The 26,693-nt window shown below is 32.6% G+C and overlaps 1 protein-coding gene across 1 annotated transcript in view; it reads right to left on the bottom strand.

Annotated features, from left to right (window-relative positions):
* Positions 1-2,390: 2,390 nt before the first annotated feature.
* LOC115759362 (acetylcholine receptor subunit alpha-type acr-16) overlaps positions 2,391-26,693 on the bottom strand; it is a 48,787-nt gene continuing 24,484 nt past the window's right edge. Inside the window, exons 6-14 of the mRNA XM_030700283.1 lie at positions 17,638-17,818; positions 16,298-16,373; positions 15,723-15,917; positions 9,938-10,024; positions 6,622-6,708; positions 4,195-4,304; positions 3,919-4,133; positions 3,669-3,842; positions 2,391-2,804 (exon numbers count right to left, since the gene is read on the bottom strand). Of these exons, the coding sequence (XP_030556143.1) occupies positions 2,720-2,804; positions 3,669-3,842; positions 3,919-4,133; positions 4,195-4,304; positions 6,622-6,708; positions 9,938-10,024; positions 15,723-15,917; positions 16,298-16,373; positions 17,638-17,818 (1,210 nt within the window). The 3' untranslated portion in view covers positions 2,391-2,719. The remainder of the gene's footprint in view (positions 2,805-3,668; positions 3,843-3,918; positions 4,134-4,194; positions 4,305-6,621; positions 6,709-9,937; positions 10,025-15,722; positions 15,918-16,297; positions 16,374-17,637; positions 17,819-26,693) is intronic.

The following is a 26,693-nucleotide window of genomic DNA, read 5'->3' on the forward strand; positions in this document are numbered from 1 at the left end:
ACTTGCTAAACGCTTTTATTTCCAATTGAATTTCATTGCTAATTGCGCAAATTGCAAAATATATCAAAGGGTACTTCAATGAGAATAAATCAAAATTAAGCACGTTTTTAGTGTTCCTTCTCTAAAACAACCTCAGGGGGACAGAACAGTTATCGGTTGTCAAAAATTACATTATATCAAATGCAAAATAAAACATACAAATCGAGTGCCCTGTAGTAAGTATATAAAAAGTCGTATAACCTTCAGATGTTTAGTTCAGCTCACATTTCAGTGTGTGTGTCTGCATGTGTGTGTGTGTGTGTGTGTGGGTGGGTGGGTGTATATGTCTGTGTGTGATTGATTAAGCTTTCATATATGTGCATATATTAATGGGTATTTCTTTTCCGATTTAAGTAAAATTATGTCTGGCTAATCAGTGAGAGGGAGAGAGAGAGAGCGAGCGAGAGTTGGCACAATTCTGTTAGAAATTTCTAGATGTGTAAGACAGAGATAGACAGAGTCGGGTGGGATAAACATAAGTACAGATTGGAGTTAGTTTTTAATGTGGGATATATAGCGAGTATGTGCGAGTTTATACGGCAGTGTTTACGAGACATTTTCAACAGGTGTTTCGCTTTTTAACAAGGAGGTAGGTTTTTTTTTTCTTTTTTTAAGTATATTTGTTCATTCTTTTGGTTTTTGCGTAGAAAAAATGTACATTAAAAGGTTCTTATAGGTGGGTCTTTGAAAAGTTTTACAATCTGGGAGCGTTTTAACCATAAATATCACTGTTTCGCTTTGTATTTATTTGCTTGAAAACAAATTTGTTTTTAGCTAGGATACAAATCGGAAGTATAACTAAATGTTTGAAAAGAAAATTACAAAAAAAAAAGAAAATCATAATTGGAAAAATGTTTGAAAGTTTCCAACAAAATTGTGTTTTTGTTTTTGCAGTATTATTGTTTGTTGGTTGTTCTTGGTTTCTTGGATTGCTAAGTGTTTGTAGTTGTTGCTTCCGTTTTCCGTTTTATTAAAAATATATCTGTATACGAGCTTATGCGGTGATATATGTGTCATAAAATATATATACACCAGCGTTTATTATTTATTTATACTTTCCATAATTCGTATTGCTAGTTTGTTTTGTTTATTTCTTGATTTGGCTAATTTTCTCATTTGCATTTAATTGGTGACTATAACTTGTGTTTTTTTTTCGCGTTTCTTTTTCTCTCAATTTGCTACAACATTTCAACAATAAATTTTCTAAAAACAGCGTTTGTTCAATGAACATATTCTCAAAGTATTTGTTCTGTTTTTATTCTTATTTATTAATATTTAGTTTTTGTATGCGCGTGTTTTAAAAATTAACTATATGGTACTATATCCTTTTTATTATATTTAATTATATTTATTATTATGTGTCAGTTTGTTGCCATTTATGCCCCACCTAGATGCTATCCTAAACACACATCTCAAACACACGCTCAACGGAATTTGTTATTTTACTTTTTTTTGTACAACAGAAATGTATAAAAATTTCTTTAAACAAAACTTACTTAAATCTTTTACGACTTATTAACAATTTTGTGAGCTACAAAAATATTTCAGATAAATATAAATTAAACAAAATGAAAATAAAATAAATTTGAATTTAAAAGAAGGTCTAGATTAGTTGAAGAAAAAATTGAAAAATATTTCATTAGCTTAAAATTAGTTAAAAAACAATTCAAATAATATTTTGCTTTGGTCCACGTGATGTAAACACAAGTTGAAAACTATATAAAACGAATCAATTATTTATAAAGAATGGATTTTGTAAGATTTTTGTCTATTTCTGAATTTTAAACACTTTCACTAATAAAATGGCTGCTGTCCCTTGTTATTTGCATTACTCAATTAAGTGCTTGAGTGTGTGTGCGTTTGCGTGTGTGAGTTTTAAATACATATCTAATGTCTCATAGGAACAATCTCTCTTATATACATACATATAATGTATTCGCTTCTCTTGCCGTGTGTGTCTCTGTGTGTGTGTGTGCTAACATACATAAATTATAACAACTCAGCGTAATTAACTTATAAGTTCCTCATTGTACATACACATGCACATATATATATATATGTATATGCATGTGTGTGTTACATGTGCGCACATAATTGCCTAATCCCTTTTGTTCTCTCTTTCTGAAACGTTTTGTTTAGTAATTTGTTTTGCTATTACTATGCAAATTTGTTATTTTGTTTTCTTTTTTTGTGTTTTGCTCTTTACTTGGTAACTTTTTCTTTTCTTGTCTCTTAACTTAGACAATTAACATTTTCTTTTTTTTATTTATTTGTTTTCCTTTTTCTTGTTTTTTGTTTTTGTTGTACGGCAGTAATTTTTGCTTTGTTTTTTTTTTTTTTTGTTTTTTGTGTTTTTGTTTTCATAAAATATTTGTTTAGTACACACACGAATTGTGTTATTTAATTTTACATTTCATATGCGAAATTTTCTTGAGTGTGTCTTTTGCTTTTCTAGCATTTTCTCGCTTGCGTTTCTTATACTTTGACTTAAAAATGTAATTAACAATTTTTTCAATTTATTTTTTTTGCTTTTTTGCAAAGCAGCTTCTCTAGTTGTTGTTTTGAAAAAGAACTTAACTAGGCATCCTCACATATACAGCATGGGTCGTATATGTGTATATGTGTACCGGTGTGTATGCGTGTGTGTGTGTGTAGCTTAACGTGTCTAAATTGAGCGGCCTTATTGCACGATTATGTGAGGAGCTGAGAGCAGCACGGTTACCGTTGCAATAATCGTAAAGAGCGTAAAAACAATTAAACAAAATCTGTGAAGTAGAAGAAAATAGAATGATAAAGATAGATTAAATATGTATAGAGTATAAGCATGGTGCAAGTCTTATATACACAAGCACGCACACACGATTTTATGTACATTTCCCAACAACAAAATGGCGTCAATTGTACACCTACCGCCATGCTGGTTTGTTAATGCCACGTGGTGTGCATGGGTGTGTTTGTATGCTAGGGCAAATAACCGGAAGTTGTGTGGCCATGCGGCTGTTGCCTTAATTGTTTGATTTAGTACAGCGTCAGGCAGTTCTTAGTAACCGCAATGTTTGCAGTCACTGTGTTAGTTATTTACTAGATTTATGTCACTATATATTAGACGGACAGCCAGGACAGCCTGAACCAAATTCAGGGTAATCACAGATTTTCCCTAGCTTAAACCCATAACTCTAATGTGAATCGATATGAATGTGCTGAAAAGGCAGACATTCATTTAATTTTGTAATCATTTTGATATATGGGAACAGGCAGTAATGCACAAATAGTGACAACAATAATAATAATTTTAATTATAATAATGATAGATTTCCATGATTTTTAAAATGGATAACGATTTCTTTGTCATCTATTAAAATGTGACACTAAATTTAAACCTTAACTAAACCGTTAGTATCTAACATTAAGTATTAAAATTTCAGTAATCGGAAACTAGTTACAAATAACGAGAATGTTGCCCACTGCAAGAGTTTAAGATGGATAGATTTATCTAACTTCAAATCCCGCCCAAAAGAAAAAGTGTAACATTTTGAAAAACGTGTTTTCATTTTGGCAATCAGAATAGAAAAATGTGTATTTTGGCTGGATTATTCAGCTATTTCTTATCCCCCGTTTCGATAACTTACCTATCCACAACCATTGCAGCGAATTTCCAATCGCTTATCAATTCCGCTTCATCGTCAGCTTTGCGCATGCGTGACGTTATGAATTGCAATTCTTTGAGAATTAAGTGTAAATCCTTGTGATTGCAACCTATTGCAGTGTGATGCTCCTCCACCGTTGTGGGTCGGCCAAAGCTGCTACAGTTGCGATAAAAAGTCGTCGATTTACAAATTTAAAAATCGAATAAGTCGAAAAAAGAAACTCAATACTTACGCCGACGAACCGATGGCGGTTTGAGAGCCTGATATTGTATGACGAAAATCGTCATCGATATCAAGAACATTGGCTAGTAAGGATTTGGAAGAACGTTCCTTCAGCTCCAGCTCTTTCATGCGATTGCTTAATAATATTGACTTGCGCGTGATCTTTCGACCAGGCCGACCCATGCGCAATATCCAGGGCAGCCATTGTAGGAAAACGGATTTGATCTGCGAAAAAATAGCAACTCTTTAGTATTCAATTGGGAATCGCTTTGGGTCTCTGACATACCCACGGTGGCATCTCGTGTATATCCGCTGTGCGATGATGATAGTTGAGCACCACAACCGTAAGCACCACAGACGACGCAACCATGAACATGATACAGTTGAAATATGTACCTGAATGTCGTTTTGTAATAAGCAAACAAACAAAAAGAGAACAAGTTTTATCCAATATTAGTAGTATACGCTCCATGGGTCTTCATAAAATTGAGCAACACTAAAAACAGAAGCTTTAGAAATAAAAATTTACAAAAAAAAAACAGCATTTGCATTACGTTTCTTAATTTGTAATATCATGATAAATAATAGAGTAGTTTGAGAATTTGCGAGTGTGTCATACAAATGCTGTGAGCGATATTACACGACAATTTACAGGGTATTTGCACATGCATTACGGTTTAGACGCTGCTTAAAGCGTTTCACATTTACTTAAACATGCTTTAACATGCCGTTAAGATCGGTCGGCTTATACGTGTCGTTCATGCATTTTCAAAGAAATGGTTTACGTTTTGCGTAGAAAAGTCAGCCATGTAGTCAAATATATAGTGTATTTATAGGAATATAGATGGATATATTTGAAATAAATATAAGATTGATACAATATTTTCTTGACATTTGCACACATTTGAAAAATATTATTCTTGTAGTGTTTTAATGTATGAAAAATGTTATAATAGTTATAAATAATGTGGGCTGAGCTGCCAGTGAAACGTTGCGGCTGCCAGTAAAACGTTGCGGCAGTATAAGAGTTCTCATACTCGTAACATGTGCATGTATGCGTGTGAATAGGCAACTTATAGAAGGCCCTTTTTAGTAATAAAATATGCAATATATACATGTTAATTGTTTTCTTGCATGTAATATAAAGTGAATGCAAAAAATATTATTAGTTTATGAACAAAATCTAATATAAACTTTTATTCCGTTTTGCTCGACTACATTATTTTGACTACTTGACTGTCTTTTATGGTTTACACAACATTCAAAAGTTTACAAGAAATTAAAATTCATGCGTTTATGATATATAAGCCATTTTTAAAGAAGTAAAATGTGAGTTTATGATGATTCAATTGCTCTGGCAAACAAATTGTATTTCTTTTATTATTGTATTATGTTTTTATTTTTGAATTTTTATTTGAATGTTAGTCATGGGTTTATCAAAGAAATTATTTATGGTATGCTTTCTGTATATATTTAAAAAAAATGGTTTAAGTAAAAATTGTAATTGATTTAAGGCGATTGACCGCTTGCGTTTTACAATTTCTCAATATTTAGTCAGTTTTTGATACTTGGATGTGAGGAATTCTTGAATGTTTAACTTATACAAGATATTTGTATATTTAGAGTTATACTTAAAGCATAGCTTGCATACGAGTAATGCATATGTATTTAGTTAGTTAAGGGGTTTATTTTTTTTTGTTTTGATTAGAGTGGGGGCGTGGCAAGCATCTAAAGCAAAGCACCCACAGTCAGCTTGTGTTAGTGTACAAGTGATTTCGAGAATTTTGAATACCCTTGCAGTGGTCATTATGTTTAGGTAAGAAAAAATATCGAGTCAGTTAATTTTGGTCTATATAAAACAGAATCGGTTGGCAATTTGCGTCAAGTATTTGTTCGATAATTGTCTAAAAAGATTAATTTTGTATATGTAGATAATAGTTTAAACAAAAAGTAAAGAAAAAAGTTCTTAACAAGAACACTAGCTAGAATTTCTTTACAGAAACAAATAGGTTTTCGAACAGTCAGATATAATCTGTCTTGAGACCTGCAAGAGTATTTCAGTTTCGGTCAGCCGAAATCAACTTTTTGTAGCTAGTTGTTGTTTTTCTGGTGAACGCTGTAGTTACTTTAATGATTTTTTTTTTATATTTTTTATTGCTCAGCATTCCACTTAACAAGAGAATATAAAGTGAAAAGAGGTTCAGCCAAAGTCTAAAAAAGCATTTGATACGGTTGTTTGTTAGAGGGGGCGGCGAGCGGAACGGGGCGGGCGGGAGTTTTGTTGAATTAAGCTACGGCAGCCATAGGATATATATTTTGCTTTTTGTATTTGTTATCCTTTGGAGTTGTACGTCATGCTCTCGTTAATTTCAGTATTATGTTCAGTTTGTACCTACTTTAAACGCACTGCAGAACAGCCTGCAGTCGCTCTAATTATTAAATTTTGTACAATATATATATAAATTTTGATAAATTGTTTTTGATTTTAGATTTTAGCCAGTTGATTTTTTAGATTTGAAAACTTTTTTCGTTTGCTACATTCGTTTGATTTTTTTTTGGTTTTGGTTAGCTAAAAGAGAAAAAGAGTTTTTGTTTTTTTTTTTTTTGTTTATAGAGCGCTAAGAATTTGTCTGGAGTTGTAAATTGATTTTTACTTGTTTTTTTTTTTTTCAAATGATAAAGCATAACAAAAAGAATTAGTTTGTACTAGTACCTAGCAGCGGTACGGCCTCGCTCGTCTTTGTTATGACATTGCCGACCAATAAAGAGAAAACTGTTTGCGACAGCAGAATTGTAACACCTGCAAATATTTGATTCGAAAACAATTGTTTTTTTTTTTATAGTAGCAAAAGTTGGGAAATCAGAGAGAACCACAGTTTGAGGGATTGAAGTTCGCTTCAGGCAGTTTTTGGTTTTTTTTCGATGGTCGCGTCTTTAAAATTTGTTTAGCTCTAAAAAGTTGTATAGTTTGGTATAATCAGCAGATTTTAAAGTTATTTGAGTGAGAGAGGGAGGGAGAGAGAGAGAGAGAGAGAGGGGAGTAAAGTCCGCTGACTGGAGCTGTGCATAGATAATTGGAATCCATGTATTCTAAATTAATATTTACATACAATTTATTCGAAGATCAAAAAGCTCAAATAAAGCATATTTGAAAGTTACTATTTGAAGAGTTAGATCTATATACGATCTTTAATATATATTGAAAAACCTAAAAACAAAATTTTCTTTATACTAGAAATTTTAAAATGTTGTTTTTTACATAAAGCTTCTTTCGGAGCTGAATATATTCTTGTAAAATATTAGTTTAAATTATTTTGTAATATTTTTTTTGTCTCCTGTTATTATGTACAGCTCCTGCCAGTCAAGACTTCTGAACTCGACAATTGCTAAATGATATTTTTTGGCTGAACCTTTTTTTTAGCTTCGTCGTTCTGTAAAGGAAGACTAGATATTTTTTAAACAATGCCTGTGGGTGCATTTACGAGGCTCTCAGTGACATGGAACATATAGTACTATATACTATATTAACACAAGTGTTTTTAATTAAGTTTTGTTGTTTTGTTTATAGTTTATTTGGTATTATTGCGTTTTGTTATGGCAGTGCAATTTATGGGTTCTTTAAGCAAAAAGGAACAGCAAGCGAATGCAGAGATACAAATTCTTGACCCATTTGCACAAACCAAACTGAACGCTGGATATCTTTAAAACGAAATGATATTTTTTATTTTTTTGACTGTTGCAGAAAATTATTTTTAAATATATATATATATCGAATTGTTCAAAAAGGTTCTCGAGCAAAAAATATCATTCCGAGAAATGGGTCAAAAAAGTGTAAAAATAGTGAAGAAAGCAGAAAGTGATAGTACGATCAAAGCGTCTATAGCATAAAACTAAATCAACTTGTATGGAAAGTATGGAAATTTACTAGCTTTGATATAATTGGAGTGGATTTGGTGGAGATTTGGTTTGCTGAAGTGGATTTTCTGTGTTTTTTTTAAAGGCTATGCGGTGAGCGTATGAAATTTGTGATACTTGAGAATAGTTGTATTTAATAACAATATGCTTTGGAACGAGTGGAACAGTTGGAACGGTGGAACGTTGGAGCAGTGGGTGTACATATATAGTATATATATATTTATATACATATATATATATATATATATCATATGGTGATGCTATGTGTATTTAACTTCACTAAAACAGGGTGACTTGGCATGAACGAGTGAGAGCGAGAAATCAAATATGAATTAAGTACAAATCAAAGCTATTTGCAAAAATAGTTAAATAATACCATAAGAATAAAACATCTTTCTTTCTTTCATCTTCATCGATCGGCGACGATTTAAGTGACGATAATATGCGATAGTAACTATCGGCATTTCATTATTTTCAAAAATTTCACAAGTATTTTCCCAAACTCACTTGTATTGAAATCTGTCTCATAAGTATCTTTTGTAATAACATATTTATTTTGAATGGAGTTACATAATTGCGAAGTGGAATTAAGTACATAATGTGTGTACTTTATTTAAAATATTGGAATAATTCGTAAAAAGTATATTAAGAAGCTGGAAAATCTATATTTTTGTTGAATAATTACAAAACTAAGTTTTTGTTTTTCATATATAGAAAGGGTGTGTATATATTTTCTTTGAATGCAATAGAACTTTGTTAGAGGGGGGTAGATTTAAAGAGCTTAAAGATTCAGAGATATTTTGAAATATGCTATATTTGGAGATAGTTATGATATGGAATGTGAAGAGAAATATAAATTGTTTTATACTTTTTGGTCCTGGTTTTGAGTAGAAATAAATATTTTAATAAATATCCAATTTAAACGAATAAACTTTTAAACAATTTTTGGAACTGCTCTCAAAGTGTGTGTATTCACGAGTATATTATGAAATTAAGAAAATATTATTATTTATAATTGGATATTGTAAGATTCCGTGGATTGCAGAAATATAGTTTAAAGAACGGACGACAAAATCGAAATCGGAAATACTTGGATATTTATTTGTTCTATTGCTTGAAACAACACCAAGATTTGATTCAGGAACATTGGAAAATATTGAAGTGAATTAAAAACATTGGCGTAGCTTTTCGATCATTCATATGTGCTGGAGTAACAGTTACTATATAGAAGAGTATATTGTATAGTAGTATGTAAGCCACGTGCCAATGGCAAGTTAAGAAGTTAAAGAGAAAGTTCAGTTAGGAGTTTATAGATCAGAAGTGTTGTTAAGTAGATAACGATAGCATTTAAAAGATTTCTTGTTCGGGTTGACGTTGCTCACTTTAAGGATTTGCTGGGGTTTTTATTAACTTTACTTTTGGTATATCTGAGGAAGACAATGCTGTAGCACTTTGCTTTGGCGTGTGTACCGAAAACTTTTGACATTCTTTTTTTTTTTTTTAAATATTTTTAAAAAAGCGAACGAAAAATATTGAAGAGCGAGAGAGAGAGAGAGAGACGGAGTGTTTCGTAAAAGAGAGATAGCAACATAATAATATGATCAACTAAGAAACGACGTCATTATCATATATATATAGAATATTTAAAGTTCAATTTTTAGAACAAGATAGACAGAGAGATAGTTAGTTGAGTTGGTTTAGTTTAGTTAATTAGTAAACATAGTTGTAATTAGTAAACATAGTACGAAGTACACAAATAACATTTAACAACTTTTGGCACTCTTTGTTGACTTTTGGTTTTGGTTTTTTGTTAGACTAAAATTTTATTTAAGTTAAGATTTGTTTTTTTTTTTTTTTGTTTTTGGTTTTTAATTAAGGATTACATATGCGAACAATTTAGCAATGTGTGTGAGTAGAATCATAATAGATATATATATATATAACAACAATAACAATAATATTTATGAATATATATAGATATATATATAGTATATGTACGTATATATAAATCATATTAAGTAATTTGTTAATTAATTTTTGTTTTGTTTTTTTGTTTGACAAATTTGAATATATATTTGCATTTTTTATGAATTTTTTTTAAATGCAATCGCTACCTAACAAGGGGATTGCATCAGATACTTGGGGCAATGTCTCAGCTACAAGGTTGAGAAACACTGTGAGCGATAGAAGAATTGTAACTCCTGAAACAAAAGAATTTCGTTTGATAAAATACAATTGAAATAATGAGACACGAAATTATAAATTAGAAAACGTATGTGTGTAGTTTGTTGTGACGTAAATGAAACTTAAAAAACAGACATATTCAAGGGCATTTTCACAAGTATGTTGTTGTCCTAGTTGTTGTTGTTGGTGTTGTTGGTGTTGAAGTTGTTCTGATTGTAGTTTTTTTTAATTGTGTTCATTTGTTGACATAGCGTTAGAGATTCGTTTTCCGTTCAGCCGTTTGTTAAGTTTTTTTTGTTCTTGTTGCGCTCGGTATTTTTGTAGTATTTTTTCATGGCTGACCAAATTTTTTGCGTTTTAGTATGTACTTTTAGTAGTTACTCTGATTTCAATTTAATTCTCAATGAAGTGTGCTGATGCGTATATGCTTTGAAACTCAAAATCGTGGAGGGCGGGTCAGAGGTCCTTGGATCTGGGTCACAACTCAAGCGTTCGTAAAGTGAGGAATCATTTGTCTGGGGTTTATAAGTATATGTACACACAATTCATAAATAATACCAAACAGTTGGCTTAAGCTTCATCAAAGTTGATTAACTAGCAAGTCATGGTGTGAAAATTTGAGAAAAAAATAAACTAAAGCGAAGTTTATATGTGGCATATTGCGGAATACTTAAAAAATATTTATATATTTCTACTCTCTTGAGTCTCGGAATATTGGTCTTTTAAAGCTTTACGCTCTGTCCTTAGTATTTATGAGCAGATTTGGCATATATACAGCCCCTATTTTATTTGCCCCCATTCGTGTGTTCCTTAATAAACTGCCAAAAAGGCTGTAAAAATATGAGAGACCATTACCCGTTTGGTATAGTTGATCGTAGATAGATCTTAAGCTGGAACCGGCTGGAACGTGGAACACTACTTATCATGTTATCAATAAGTTTCATTTCTTAGTGCATAGTCTATATTTATAGATGAGACATAATAAGAATGAAGATCCTGTCATATTACAGTTCGCATCATTTTCCAATAAAAGTATTGCGGAAGTATAAAAAAGTGATGCATAAAACTCTTCCTTCTCGATCAGATTATATTTTAGAAAAAGAAAGTGAAGGGTAACCACAAAAATGTATCTTTTCTTATCGAAAGCTTATTTCTTTCCATAATAAAAACCTTCAATTATATTTATATGGTTAAATTTCAGCTTCACAACTTTCTAGCCCTCCTTAGGCTATGGGTTGAAGGTGTCATCAACTTGTGCACACTGACACAAGTACTAAACATTTTAACACAAATTTTCACAACACTCTGCGTAAAAGAATTTTTTCATTTTGCTCTTTTTTTTCGTTATTTTATTTTATGCTATATATTTTTTTTTGGTAGTTTGCTCAACTTTTCAAAAGCTTAATGGTGGTATAAGGTGCACATCCTTCCAACTTTTACCCATTACTTTGCGCTTAGAGGGGAGGAGGAAGGAAGGAGATGGGGTTGAAAAGTTAGTGGCAAGTGGCAAGTTTTTGCCGTTACTTAAATGAGGAGAATTTGTAAATTGAACTGAAGCTTGCGCTCGACTCGAACTATGCCTTGTCTTGGCAATGAGTTTGGAGCGCTACGTGTCACCAATTTGCCACGCCCACAGAGCACGCAGCGTGCGTCTCATTTAATTTGGGACGTGCAGCCCCGGTTAAATGTCGGACCAATGGGCAATACTTGGGGAAAAAAATTTGCGCACTGCATGCAAATTATTTTGGTTTTGGCCCCTCAACGCTGGGCATTTGGTTGGAAGTGTCTAAGGGTTAAATATATAGATATAGATATTAACATATATTTGTTTAATATATGACATAATATGGAACGCATGATGAGCGATACGATATTATGTGGAGTTGCAAGTCTACCATCTGGTCAAATGGATCTGCATAAATGCAAGTTCAAATGTTGCGCTTTGAGTTTTGTCTTTTTTTAAGTTTCAGTTTAGTTGGGTTCGTTTAGCGGGTGGCGAGTAACTATTTATAAGACGGGAATTTACAGGTGAATAAATGTGGAGATTTTTTAGAGCAAATATATATATGAAGCATATATATATATTTTGTTTAAATATTTGAGCAAATAAATTTAATGGTGTGGTTGTTCTTCTTTATATTTTTCGGTGAGTGTTTTGTGTTTTTGTTTTTATAGTTATTGTGCAAGTACAAAGAGTTCTTGCCAAAACGAGACAGGTTGCGAGACAGAGAGAGAGAGAGAGATAGTAAGAGAGAGTGAGAGAGTAAGTAAGAGAGAGTGAGAGAGTAAATGAGTGGGCAAGTGTCTTTTGGTTTTTGGCTAAGACTCGTTTGAGCTACGCTTTTGTTTTTATTTTTTTGGGCTCTTAGCCTGGCTTGTGGCATGCGCTTTTCAGTTTTTCATTGTCGTTTTCTTGCGTTGAGAGTTCTGCTCGTTTGTTGTGGTTCTTGTGTGTGCTTGTACTTACGTCGGTGTGTATGTGTGTGTGTGTGTGTGTGTCTGTCTGTGTATATTTTATTTACAGTAATGTTTGTTAGGCAATTTGTCTATTGCCTGCTTACAGCTAAAAGAGTATTTAAAAAGTCCAATAAATAATACTCGTATACCTACCAAAAAATTCTACAAAGCATACAAATGTTTGTATTTCGCTTAGTCTAATTTATATACATATATTGTTTATGTTGTTCGAAAATATATATGTGTAAATGTTTTGATATTTTGTTTGCCTAAAGTTCTTGTTATTTTTTCCTCTCTACTTTACCAAGTATCAAAATGACAATTGGCTACGTTTTGCCTTTTTCATATGTATGTGATGCCTTCTCCAATACAAACCTTTACCAATATATATATTTATATTGCGTGTTGGTGTTTTAACAATTGATATGCGTTGTGGTTGTTCTTGTTGTTGTTTGATGCATACAAAATCATAAATATATATGTATATATAAGTCTATGTCTTTCTTTATTGTCAGGCTAACTGGACTGCGTTAAATTAACTGGGCTATGTGTTATTTAGTTTTTGTTTGTTCTATTTTCCAATTACTTTTTGTATTGACTGTCACAGTGCAGGTCATGAAAATAAGAACACTTGCTCTACAATTCCCTTTGCCTAACTTAAATATAATATCATGAAAGAATCTTACTTGGAATTTAAATGAATTTTTTAAGATTTCAAAATATATAAATAAATTAAATAAATTTTAGTTTATTCTATAACATCATTCTTTAGATTTAAAAAAATTCTCTTTTACTTGAACTGTCTTTTAAAGCACCTTTTGATTGCTGAACAAGTGTTCTATTCCCATGACCTGAGCTGTAGACTTATTTAAAATCAAATTGAAATATGCACAATTGCTTCTTTTTCGGTTGTTGTTTATTTTTGTTTTTATCTGACTGTTTTGTTGGCGCAGTTGATGGCCGTTTTGTTGGTTGGTTGAATATTTGGTAGCGAAAAAAGGTTGTTCGTTGGATTTTTCATAGTTTGTCTATTTGCAATTCAACTATTTTTTTTGAGTATATATCTCGCTAGTATTTATTAATTGCGTTTGTTCTACGTTTAAAGGTTGCTATTATTAATAGTTAGTTGATGATTTGATTGTTCAGGCAATTAAATGCGACCCGCCTAATGTGAAGTTTTATATGATACACTACTCATAAAGAGAAGCTTATTTACATGATGAACGTATTGGCTTTGGTTTATTAAATTATGGTTTTTAGTTTGCTTTTTTTTTTTTTTAACAATTTTTTAACAGGCTAAGAAACACAGAAGTAAACTAAAAATGTAACAAAATGATATTGTACACGAAAAACAAATATCAGCTAGCGGCAAACACGTAGAGAAAACAAACGAACCGACAGAAACATCAAAAACTGATAAAACTAAGTGGGTAACGGGATTAACATACGCATTTTGTTTTTCAAACAGCAAATGGAAATGGAAAAACATAAAACTTTTCGTTGCGATTCGAATATGAAATTATATGATACGTGTCTGGTTCAGGTTTAAAGGCTTAGTTGCTTAGTGATTCGTGATTCATGTTTCATGATATTGTGAATAGTGTTGGGAACGTGTTGTGTTGTGTTCAGTGTTGTCAAATACCAATTATGTCAGAGCTTTTGTCGCGCGATTATGTTTCTAGACTACTTAGAGATCAGCTGAGCAAAGGATTGTGATAAGAATAAAAAGTTAGGAGTAGATCAAAGTACGAGTTAAGAGTAGTAAATATAATTTGTAATTTGTCATCTAGCATAAAAGTAAGAAGAAGATGAAGAAAACTTGCTGCAGCTGCACTTTTTAGGTACTTTACATTGTTAGACAGAGAATAGATAGATTGTTAGACAGACAGTTCGGTGTAGGTAGTTTTTTTTTTATTTTGGAGGTGTTTTTTTTTTTTTTGGTAGGTGTGCTGCTTGTGTTTAGTTTTGATATTCAGGCTATTGCAAAGGTCTATCCAAAAGTTCCGGCGGAAAGAGAAGTTTTAGCTGGCCTGAAACTGAAATATTTGTTATGTGGCACACAGTTACAAGTCCAGAAGTTGAGAGTAATATCTATTTGCAAACAAACGTACAGAATTAGGATATATCTAACATATAGCAGATATCATTCGCCATACGATTCAGTGTGTTGTGTGTGTGAGTGTGTTTGGGCGTGTTGGTGTAAATTTAAGATCTAAATAATTGGTATTTTTTCTTGTTTCTGATTTGTTTTTTTTTTGTTTTGTTTTCTGGTTTTCGTTTTGTTTTCATTGCACTACTGTAGTAAAACTAATGACAACTAAAAACAGCATTAGGACACAGCACTCATCTGTCTGATAAGTGTTATGGAAGCTTTTTTGTGTTTTCTTCGGGACTTTTTTAAATAATTGTTAAATAAATAAAATGTGTGTGTACCTATAAGAGGAACAGCATCCGACGTTGTCGGCATTGACTCAGCAACAAGGTTTAGAAATACTGTTAATGATAGTAGTATAGTTACGCCTGGAACAAGAGATACAATAAATACGTATATCAAAAAAACAATTTGAAATAATAAACTAAATGACTGAAAATATCAAAGATAAAAAGTAAGAAATATTATTCAAAATATTTATATATTTGCAATAAATTTTGCGTTTACTCGTTTAGGTTAGATTTAAAGTTTTGTTTTTTGGTTTGTTTGGATGAATTTTTTAAATAGTTCGTTTCTTTTAAGGAAGTTGACAACTTTTGTTGTAGATCTACAACTTTTTATTAGCATGTTCAGAGTGCTGCCTCTTGTAATAACTATATTATAATAATATTTAAGATCAAAGCAGTGGGGCGAAGGGCAACACTCCGTGGTTTAATTTATTTCAATTTACTGCATTTTAGAAATACTGGAAAAATAAAACATGCATTTGTTAAGTCTAGACTAGCTTTTAAAGCAGCGTTCATAATATACTTGGGGTTTTAGTTTACGAGCTTTTAATGGGTAGTTAAATATGGTTAAATCCAGCTAAGCCTCATTTCGCTACCGCTGCTTTACCTGACCAAAATTATATATAAATACATATATATATATAGCCTAACTTTGTATACGATATCGTATTTGTAGTACATTTATTACACGCTGAAAAAACTTGCAAAATTTGTTTTATATAGATATCATATATCTGGTCATTGGGGGCAATCAGTGTTGTAAAGTTTTCAATTTCATTTTCATTTTCGTTTTCGTTTTGGTGCAATTTGCATACTTACCCAGCGTCAGTTTCTCGCCCGAATCCGGGGGCAATGTAAAGCCCAGCAGGGCCATCGATGATATTAGCACGCATGGCACAATTAAATTGAAAAAATAATATAAAGTACGTCGGCGTATTTGTATAGTAAAGGTGATATCGACATATGGTTCTGGGCAGCACTGGTAGACTATAGTATTCTTCTTTCCGGGCATGGCTGAACGATAAAACTCACGATTAGTACAATTCGAATCAAACAATTTGAATGCGACATTGAGACACACAAATACACACATATGTACAAATATTTGCAATTTGCATTTTTTTTAAGTCTATATATCTATATACAAAATGAAATTGTTAATTAAAGCGGCAGCAAATGAAAATGTTCTATGAAGCAATTTTGATAAAGCGCCAGGCCAAAAGTTTCTACTTCACATTAATATATATGCATATATACAAAATTATAAAAAAAAAAATAATATGATTATAAGTAATTGATTAGGTTTAAGGTTAATGATTGCGTTAGACATTTACACATGACAACGTTAAGAAAACAGTGGAATAAGCATTAGGTTTATGATGATTTTTACTAACCAAGCAAGTACCACTCGCCATTTGTTATGAAATCGGAAAGATCCCCTCCATCTTCGGAATTCAAAACCAAATCCAACTGATATATTTCAACGATTTTTTTTTTTCAAAAAATTAGTTTGACATTTATGTAGACAAACGAATTTTCATTTTATTTTTTTTTAATGTTAGGTTGGGTATTGTTTTGAGTTTTTTGGTTTTTTTTTTTCATTGTTTGGAGAAAAAGAAATTTAACATTTTTAGTTTGATTTAGTAATATGTTTGAGAATTTACTTAAAGCCACGTTGAAACAACATTTATGTACATAACAGAGCATGTGTTCAAGGTGTACGAGCGAGAGATATAGAGAGCAAAACAGAGCTTTACATTGTTTTTTTTTTTTTAATTATATACTTATATATACTATTGCGTTTTTAGTGCAAAGAAACGTGGAAATAAAATTAAATTGTACTGAAAACCTTACATTTGTTTGACTTCCATTAAGAGTCTTTACGTACGTCCAAAATAGTTCGATTTAGTATTTTTTTTGGGCGTGGTTTTGGTCTGCTAACATGCAAAATAGTTGAAACTGAAATTTTTCAGCTGTTGCCACATGGGACGAAAAATTTCAAGGGTCTCACACATGATTCCATTTCTACGCAGCACTATTGTGTCTCGTGCCAGTGTTGGTAAACGCTAACAACTAACTGCTTGTACAACTGGCAGCACACAAAGTGCATAATCTGTTTGGTTTTTTCAGTTTCTTTTTGAAGTGTTGACCTAAAATGTTCAATGCCTGATTGAACATTTTAGCCAACACGCTGGAACGTATTTGGCGTGCTTTGAGCACATTTAACTTTTTGGTTTTGTAATTCGCAAAAACGCAAAGAACTGTTCGACGTGAGGGATAAGACAGAGAGAGAGAGAGATATACAGCGAGAGAGAGAAAGATACTGATATATAAAATAAACTGGAAGATAGCTTGAGATAGAGATATAGAGTTTGGAAAAGCATAAACGAAAGCAGGGAGCGCCAAATGACTCTAGGGGTTTTCCATTAATAACGTCGAGCCTCAGTGTCCTGAACTAACCTAAAAGGTCAATTCCCTCTAATTCTGCCTAAATGGTATAACCGACTTTCTGCTTGTGCACGTGCACGTGTCTCTTGTGCGTGTCTTAGTTAGTTTTTCAGTGTATGTGTGTGCGTGTTTGTGTGTTAGCAAAAAGCGTGATTGTGACGTCATGTGAATGTGTGATGTTTTGCTGCACTGCACAAAGAGTTTACTGTACCAAGTACGGCTTAGCTCTCTTGGTGTATACTGTACTGTACTGTACTGTACTGTAACTGTGTACTAAACACTTTACCTGATTTCCATCGTAAGTCCAACTACCGAATTTCATTTCGCAATGTTGGTCATCAAATGGGAACCACGTGATGTCTATCTTGCATGTGCTCTTGAAGATACCAGGGGGCACGTACAGACAACTGCCGTTATGTTTGACCACAATGTTGGTGTGATACGTGCCATCGAATCCCTCATCCGCGCTAAATTATTGTACAATATTGTTTATGTATTATTATGATTTTGCTGTTGCTTCTTTTTTTTTTTCTTTTTGTTGGTCTATTCTTTTATTTTATTGGTATTGTTTTTGGTTCTATTTATTTATGTGTTATTATTTTTTGTTATGTTTTTTTCTTCCATTTATTATTTATTATTTTTTTTTGTTTTATTTCAAATGCGCATTCTTTTTTTTTCTTTTAGCTAGTTTATATATATAAAAAAAAGGTATTTGGATATGGCCTTAATAGAGCTTTGGGAACTAGGAGAATTGTGTGTTGGTTAAGTGTAGAATAGGACAGCTTGGGATTTTCTATGCTAGGTTAATGTTTTTAGTGGGTGTTGTAGTGTTTAGTTTTATGCTATTTATAATATATGTACTACTTATAATATTTTCTATTTTGGGCTTAATAAGCTAAGGAGCACATATATATAAATATATAATACTTAAATTTTTGGATTTTGTCTCTCTTTTCAGGATCGGTTAATTATCTAAAAACAACCTAAGGTATTTATAAATACATATTTACAAACTATACAACAACATGATGCAGAACTTGCTTCTTTAAGAGATTGTGATTTGCGAGGCAAGAAATTGAAAACGATTATCTTTCAGTTTGGATAATTTATGCAATAACATTTAAATTTATTCAAAAATAGTTGGGGCGAGGCAACAGCGCTTTATATCTGCTAGTACATAGATGTACACAATTTGTTTTCATATTTTCCATTTATATTGTGTGCCAAATGGCATTTCCATTGTCAGCACATTTTGGCTAAGCAAATAAAATCTGTTAGATACAATAACTGTATCTAACTACATGCCGTATCTGTGTGTGCATATGCAAATCAGGAGCATACAATATGCAATTGTGTTGAAGTCAAAGCCAGACTCAAGTGGCCTACCCCATATATATACTATATATAAAAAGATATATGAGTATTTCCGTTCCTTGCATGGCAATAAAATGCAATTACTTTTATTTTTTCGGGTGGGCTTTTTGGGGGTTTTGGTGGTATCAAGAGGCGGTCGAAAAACTGTTGCGCAATTTGCATAGATATTTTGAGTTACGAGCTGTTTGCTGTCATTTGGTGTACTTTTTGCGGTCAACGTGACTTGTACGCAATCTGTATGTGTGGGTGTGTGTGTGTGTGTGAGTGTATGCCTGTGCATGTTAGGATGAGACCTACACACATACTTCCACACCCACACACCTTCAATCATGGCTGGATTGCGATTTGCGGTTAAAGTGCGCATTTAATTAGCGCCGCACAACACCTGTGTCTATGGGCGTATGGGCGTGGTCAGCTGGAAGCTTACATGCTATTGTTGTGGCATTTAAGTGGAATTTGTGCCCCGATTAGCGGCTGCTGTTAACATTGTGCAAGGCACATTGCCACAGCTGCAGCGCAGCGAGGCTTGAGAGTTTGTGGCCTGTGCGTAAGGAGGCGTGCGAATAAGCCAACAGCCAACAACTGCAACAATTTGACTAATTGAGGCAACAACATTTGTGGCATTCGTCAAATTGTTACCTGATGTTCACAAGTCAAAAATATTATCAACAAGCTCAAAGGAGCTTCGAAAAAGCAGAGGAAAATATAACAATACGACAAATTTAGAAAGTTTACACATGTCAATATCAAGTCAATCTGGTTAAGCCATGACCAAAATGTTATCCAATATTAAAATTGATTAGGCTTTGCGAAAATGATGGTTGCTAAAAGTCTACGAATAGAATATGCAATATAGATTACATTAAATATTTATTTATATATATCAACTTAACTGGAGATTTTAAAGGATTTGGAAATTTGACAAGTCCAAACTATTGGAATTTTTATACCATTATAGAGGGTATTATATTTTTATTCATAAAAATCCAACTACATAGATAGCTATTTTCTAAGTTTTAAAGTGAAGGTCTTGAAATTTTGCGTATGTCTGTCTTTTTATTGCAGGCAGTACGTATGCTGAAAATGGCCTTATAGGACTACTATATGATAATATAGCTTCCATAGGCACGATCATTCAAAAATAAAGTACTAGTATGTACAACTTTTTGATATTCAAAATAACTCGATCAAAGTTGGGAATTATTAGTTCCGCTGGATTCTCAATCTTATCGACATCGGACCACTATTTCATAAATCAGTCATAAAATCGAACGGTTAGAAATATGTACTTATATGCTCAAATATTCTGTTTTCGAAGATATTTTCATCTCATTTACGAGCTTCACTATACTCACATATCTACCTTAGTTATCCTATCCTCCCTTTTTTTAATAATTATGCAATACTAATCAAGATCTGAGACAAACTACCAAAAAGCATAAAAATAAGTAAAGTTTTAAATAAGTTATGGAAACTACCTTCAAAAATATAATTTATAAACTTTTTTAAACTCTTGTTTGTTTGTTTGTTTTTAAATCTAAAGCTCATATATGCCAATATTTTTCTCTTTGATTACTGACATATCAATTTTCAATTAATTCATCAAACGAGCAAAAACTGCGTTTTTATAAGACTTTCAATTGAGTTATCAGGTTATGCTAAACCTTTATCAAACCCGTATTTATTTCTGAGAACCATTTTTTACATTTAAATTGCGAAGCAGCTTTTATAATTTGAAAGTGAAAGATTTGGAAGTCTTTTGTATTAGCCATGGCCTTGGCCAAGCTGAAACAAATAAATAAAATCATTGCCAGGGCATTATTAAAATTGATGTTGGTTTTGACCAAGCCGGGGGCAGGAAACCGACAGAGAAAGAGGGAGAGAAATGGTCTACGCCTCAGTTGGCTAAGCCACAACCGCTGTCAATTTCATTTGGGCGCGAAGGCCGCATTTCTCTGTTTTTACTTAGAAACTTGCACATGCTTTGTAATCTGTTTACGGCATTTACCAGATAACATTGCAATTAATGTGAAAGCTTTTCGCTAAGAATTTGCGTTCTTATGACCTAACACAAAGGGTAATTTGAATTTCCCATAAAGTGTGCTACATATTGAGCGTTGCCCATTTGATGCCACAAAGTGAGAAGTGGTTCAAATCGAGCTGGATTAAGTTATAGCAGAATACTTATCATATAGATTTGAATTCATAAGGCTTCCAAGTTTAACTGATTCGTATGATTCGTATTTCACACTATTATTATTTGATAATGTCTATTCTTATCTCATTTTTGCAACATAAATCACAGACGTGGCTTACTCTTTTGGTAATAAGAAAGATTTAAACACATGTCAATCGATAAAATTATTAGCCAAAATTAATCGAAGCGTATTTAAGCTTCAGCAGTCTCTTCTTTTCTTCTGCCTTGGGCTTAAAGTCCAGCCTGTGTAAAAAGTATCCCAATTAAACATCTTTCAGATTGAGATTCGCACAACGCACATTGAAATCAGCATAAATAAAATTACGAAAATTCCAAGCTGGTCAGATTGATTTGCAGAAGGCGTTGATGGGCTCCAACGAACCAAAAAAAAAAAAAAAAAAAAATTGGAAATAAAAACCCACAAGGCCATATATACATATATACGTATATATACGTATTCAGTAAATGTGTGTGTATATCTGCCAATGTATTTGTATCTTTAACTGTAACTGTATCTGTATCTATAAGCCTTGTTCGTCGTGCTATTGATCTAAATGATGGCCGCACATTAGCAGCGCTGCCGACGCATACAAATTAGGCTGGGCCAGCTCTCCTTCTGGCCATGGCCAAGTCGAAAAGAAAGCTGAATTAATAAATTAAACCAAATGAAAGTCAATCGCAATGTGTTCCCAAAAATGTTTACGACACACGAAACGCCCAAACGTGTGCAGCTTTTGAATTCGCTGAGATAAGCTTCTTATAGGCTTCTTTGAAATATTGTTGAGCTCTTAATGAGCATTGCTATTATTTTTGGCGAAATGGGCGTGAAATTGTTTCATGGAAATGCCCCAACGCTGACGTCGCCCTGTGCAAGTTCATTAGTAAATAAAGTTGACAGTCAGTAGGTTGTTGCGAGTGGATGCTTGGTGCGTGTACAACCACGCCCAATGTTCTGGTCCTAGTCCATGGCTCTATACAGTGATTTACCTTGGTTGGAATGCGGCTACAGGGCGAATCGATATGGTATCTTGGCCTTTTCAATAGATGCTGTCCGGAACTTGCGTAGGCCTTGCGGCATTGTCAAGCAGCTCGCGTGGTCTATAGCCGGACCGTAATCAACACCGGATGCTGCGTGCCAGGGAAATTAAAGCCAGCACTACGTGTGCCTGCACATTGTATGGGCCGATAATATCATGCCCACGTTTGGCTTTTAAGCCTTTTGTTCTTGACTGGCATCTAAAACGTTGTTAAATCCTGACATCAATCAGGTGTGCAAAAGGGAATCCAATGCAGTGTAATTAGCTTAGGACAAAAATTTGACACTACGCCAGCTGCACTTTAGCCACAATTTGTGCAGCTGCTATATTTATCCTCATTTGTGTGTCCCCTACGCCCGCTCAGCTTTACGCGCTTTTTAGATCTGTACCGGCACCAAGGGGATTTGCGACATTTAAGTAGTTTTCAGCCATTGCAGTTGGTTACATTTTTTGCTGGCTCTGACATTTAAGTAATGGCTTAAAATGTTTCAGTTCATCTGGCTGGTTAAATAATGTGGCATAAAAGCTTTTTGCCACGAAGCTCAAAAGTATGCAATGCTTTCTTTTGCTGACACTGCGCAAAAGTTAATGAAATAAATTGTGGAAAATACTTTGTAAAATATTCGAAAAAATGCTGCAGTTTTTATGCCAAAGCTACTTACGACGTTTCAGAATGCTCACAAAGTGCAATCGATGAATCGCCTTTGGAATATACTTTATATAAAGGGAAAACAAATTTTTTGAAGGAATACATTTTATTTTATTAAAACGTTTACGAATGACGCACAAACCAGAATCGAAGAAAATTGAATAGTTCGAGGTTGTAAATAGCGTTCAAATATACTTTGTATATAAATTGAGTATAATATTTGATCAAAATTGTTTATTTGCAGTTAATAATTTGAGAATAATGCGCAAAGAGAAATATTGTTAATTAATTGCTCTCGAAAGAGAAAACGAGAGAAAAAGAGCACAATGTATCGAGATAGAGACAAATATATTTGTATATATGAAATAGTTGGATGTGAGTTTTTAGATATTATTATAATAATCTTAAGCAGATATTCTAATTAAATTTAAGATTCTCGAACACAAATATTAAAGCTCGAAACCCTAGCATACAGCCCACAGATTTGTTACTGAGATACTCCTACAGCTCAACACGTAAACATACACTCGTAAACTTCCTGTTGTGTATGTGTAGCATGTTTATTTGTAACTGTAAATTTAAACTAAGCTGACATGCAACTAAGCCGAGCTTACAACAAAACTTAAAGTAACTTAGAGTAACCTAATGAATCGACAAATGGTTCGATTTGATTTCAGCCATGTTGTCAATTCAAATTAAACCGATTGTAGTAAATAGTTGTTGTCTGTTTGACGCAAATGTATAGAGACGTACGATTATTTGGCGACACACATATACATGTAGATTTTAGATTGGGTATAACAATGTCTGAGTTAACGGCTATACATAATATACATATATGGATATTATTTGTGTGGTTATTGATGGATTAGTTATAACTGGCAATCCACTAAAATGTGAAGTATGAAAATATTTATATAGACACAGTGAAACACAGCTAGAACGTACAACACGTATATCAACAATGATAACAATTGATTACTTGGTTAATAGGTAAACACACTCGCACACACGCACACACACACATACACACATAAACTCTTACATTAATAGCAAAACGCCGATGCAATAAGTTGAATGAAAATGATATGGAATTGTAATTATTGTGTGGGCATTTCACTTGCGTTTAGTCAATAATCAGAAATGCAGAAAAACGCGAAAAAAGCACTCACATCAAGTACTTGTGGTTGCAGTTATTCCCTGTAAATTATGGAAAAAGGCAGCTTGAAAGTAAGCTCTCATAAACTTTTGTATGCATATTTGGTATTTTATTTAGGAAAAAACAATATTCCATTTGTTTATATATAAGAGCCTAGAGTATTATGCAAATTTTATATATTATGATGTTTCTTAAATATCATTTTAATTTATTAACTAATGAAATTTTGTAAGAATGCACCTTAGAAGACAACTGAACCAATTACAGGGTATGTGCTAGTCGAACACACTTGACTGCTGCTTGTCACGATGAGCTTATGTTACATGTTGTTGCATGTGGGCAGGGCGTAATTAGTGTTTTTTTTTCAACTTTATCAACTAGACACACAGATACATACATACAGTAGACACATACATACACATAGATATAAAACACAGTTAGTTATAGCTGGGCTTTTAATAGTAGTAGGGCATGTTTGTATGTCTGGCACATGGACTAAGTGAAAGCAAATGGAAATAAAGTTTTGCGCAAAAATTTGTACTTATTGTTGAGTGATTGATACGTGAATTAGGCAAAAGTTTGTCTGCATTTGGAGCGTGATTCGAATAGCATTTAGCGTATAATTCATTGATGAGCTGTTCCACAGAAATAAAAAGTTGGGCACGAAAGAAATAAGCGAAAAAGCAGAATGTGCTAACTATTTGGCACGAAAGAGTCTAAGTCTGTGCAGGAGAATAATTGAGCACGTTTTTACTCAGTTTTTCGATTTGCAGTTTGCAAGGTTTTCGCCTTGAAAAAAGACGTTAGAGTAAGTCTTCGAATAGCGTATTTTATTAAGAGAGACTTTGTACTCTAATAAATGTTGGGAAGAGGCATAAAATAGATTTCACCTTATAATATTTCATTTAAATATAACTTTCAAGAAGTAAAAGTTCGATTTACAAGCTCGATTACCGGTTGTGAATCTGGGAGAACAATTTCAATTGGCATCTGCGCCTTAGACCCCGTAAAAATTATCGTCGGGTTCTATTCTCGAAAGATATAGCTCACCTCAGCATCGGCTAGCCGAGCAACTGGTTTTTAGTTATGTCTCCTTTTGTTAATATAAGATTTCTGTTTGAGATGTTTTAGACGCCGCATTTAATGCGGCTGTGAAGTGCCATGTTTCACTTTCGTTTTGAGCAGCTTTAAAAATGAAAATGATTTTAAGTAGCTGCGCTTAATTTAATTCTAACTAAAGCGTTTACCGACTTAAATATGTATGAGAGCAGTTTAAGTATTTTTTATATAATTTGGTTAGTATAAGTAGTGTATTTATTAAAATATGTTGTCTAATGTGTGTTGTTGTGTGTGGCTTGGTGTGTGGGATGTGGGTTAGCGTTTATGTTTGGAAATGTATTTATTAGAAGTGCCAACAAAGTCCAAATTTTGTTTGGGCACTTGTTTTTTAACTTGGTATGGCGGGATTTTAGGTTTTTGGTACTTTTTTTTTCATTGGTATTATTTATATATGCGTTTTTATTTAGTTTGTTTAGTACGAGGGATTTGATTTCTCATGCACAATACTTGAAAATCTATTTTGCCTTTGAGTTTGTGTTTTTTGCAAGCTACAACAAATACGAGTATAACAAAAAACATTTTATTGTCTTGTTTCCTCTTTTTTTGCTTTATTAATCGTTTTTTTTTTTAGGATTTGGCCAAATAAATTCAAGTACTGAACGTCTAACCAGATATATTACACCAGCATATTGTTGAACAATTTCTTATGTTGGTTATTGTCTATTACTTTTTTTTCCGTTTCGAAACTAAGTACTGAGAGTAAACAATATACTACGTATGCATAAGCTACATATGGAACAGATCACATGAGATTATATGCGGATCTGTTGAGGTATGAGAATTAGGAATTTTCGATTGTTTCGAACAAACTACTTGCATAATATTCTGGTTAAACAATGTGTTTAAAGTTCATGGAGTTTAGTCTGAGTTTTATTTAGTTTCTCACTTTTTTCGATTAAAGTTTTTTATTGTTATTGTTTATTTATAATTAGATGTTACAGATTATATATGTACGTTCGGTTAGCATTACGAATCCAATTACAATGTGAGGCCCACATCAACGGCAAGCTGACAATGTACACTCCCACTAGAACACCACTGCGTGTAAACTACTCTTATTTGAAGTAAACAACATTTTCATGTTTTGGTTTAAAAATATAGTTTTTTTTTTTTTTTTTTTTTTAATTTTAGTCGTTTGCTCACATAAACATTAAAAGCAAATCAAAATTTTGGGTTAACATTGAAACACAAATACATATAACTAAAACAAAAATATAGTCGATTATGTTAAGGTTTCGGCTTTGCGTTTTATAATAGGGACACACACACAAACAATAGCGAGTGGATTATGATACGTTTATAATAGGTCAGGTATACAGATTATATATTATATGTATGTCTATTTTTTATAAAGTAGGTTTGCGCTTTGGCAAACTAAAATGAAAACTAAACGAGAATAAATATTCAGCTATAATTAAAAAAAAAAGACGAACACACAGCATTAAATATTGGACGATTTGATTTGCAGGAGCAATGGAAATTTATTTCAGTTTTAATATATCGATTTCAACATTTTGTTTATGCAGGAAAATGCTATTTTTTCATCGATTCCAAAAATAATAAAGTTTGCAATCTGTTTACGATGAACGAAGCGCAGCTTAATTTAAATTTAAATTGCAGCTTTAAGAGTTGGCAAGCATTGCAACCGTATTTTGAAGACCAAAACCAATATATGTTATTGTAATTTAACTCTCATTTAATTATAAAATAGCTGCCAACGTTTTTAAGTGCAATTGGTCACACTGTTTTAAATGTGTGGCATTAAAAAGTATATTATTCGTTGTCCAAAGATGAAATGCATCTAAAA

Source organism: Drosophila novamexicana, unplaced genomic scaffold (genome assembly GCF_003285875.2).
Source record: "Drosophila novamexicana strain 15010-1031.04,08,12 unplaced genomic scaffold, DnovRS2.1 tig00000193-arrow-pilon, whole genome shotgun sequence".
NCBI lineage: Eukaryota > Metazoa > Arthropoda > Insecta > Diptera > Drosophilidae > Drosophila > Drosophila novamexicana.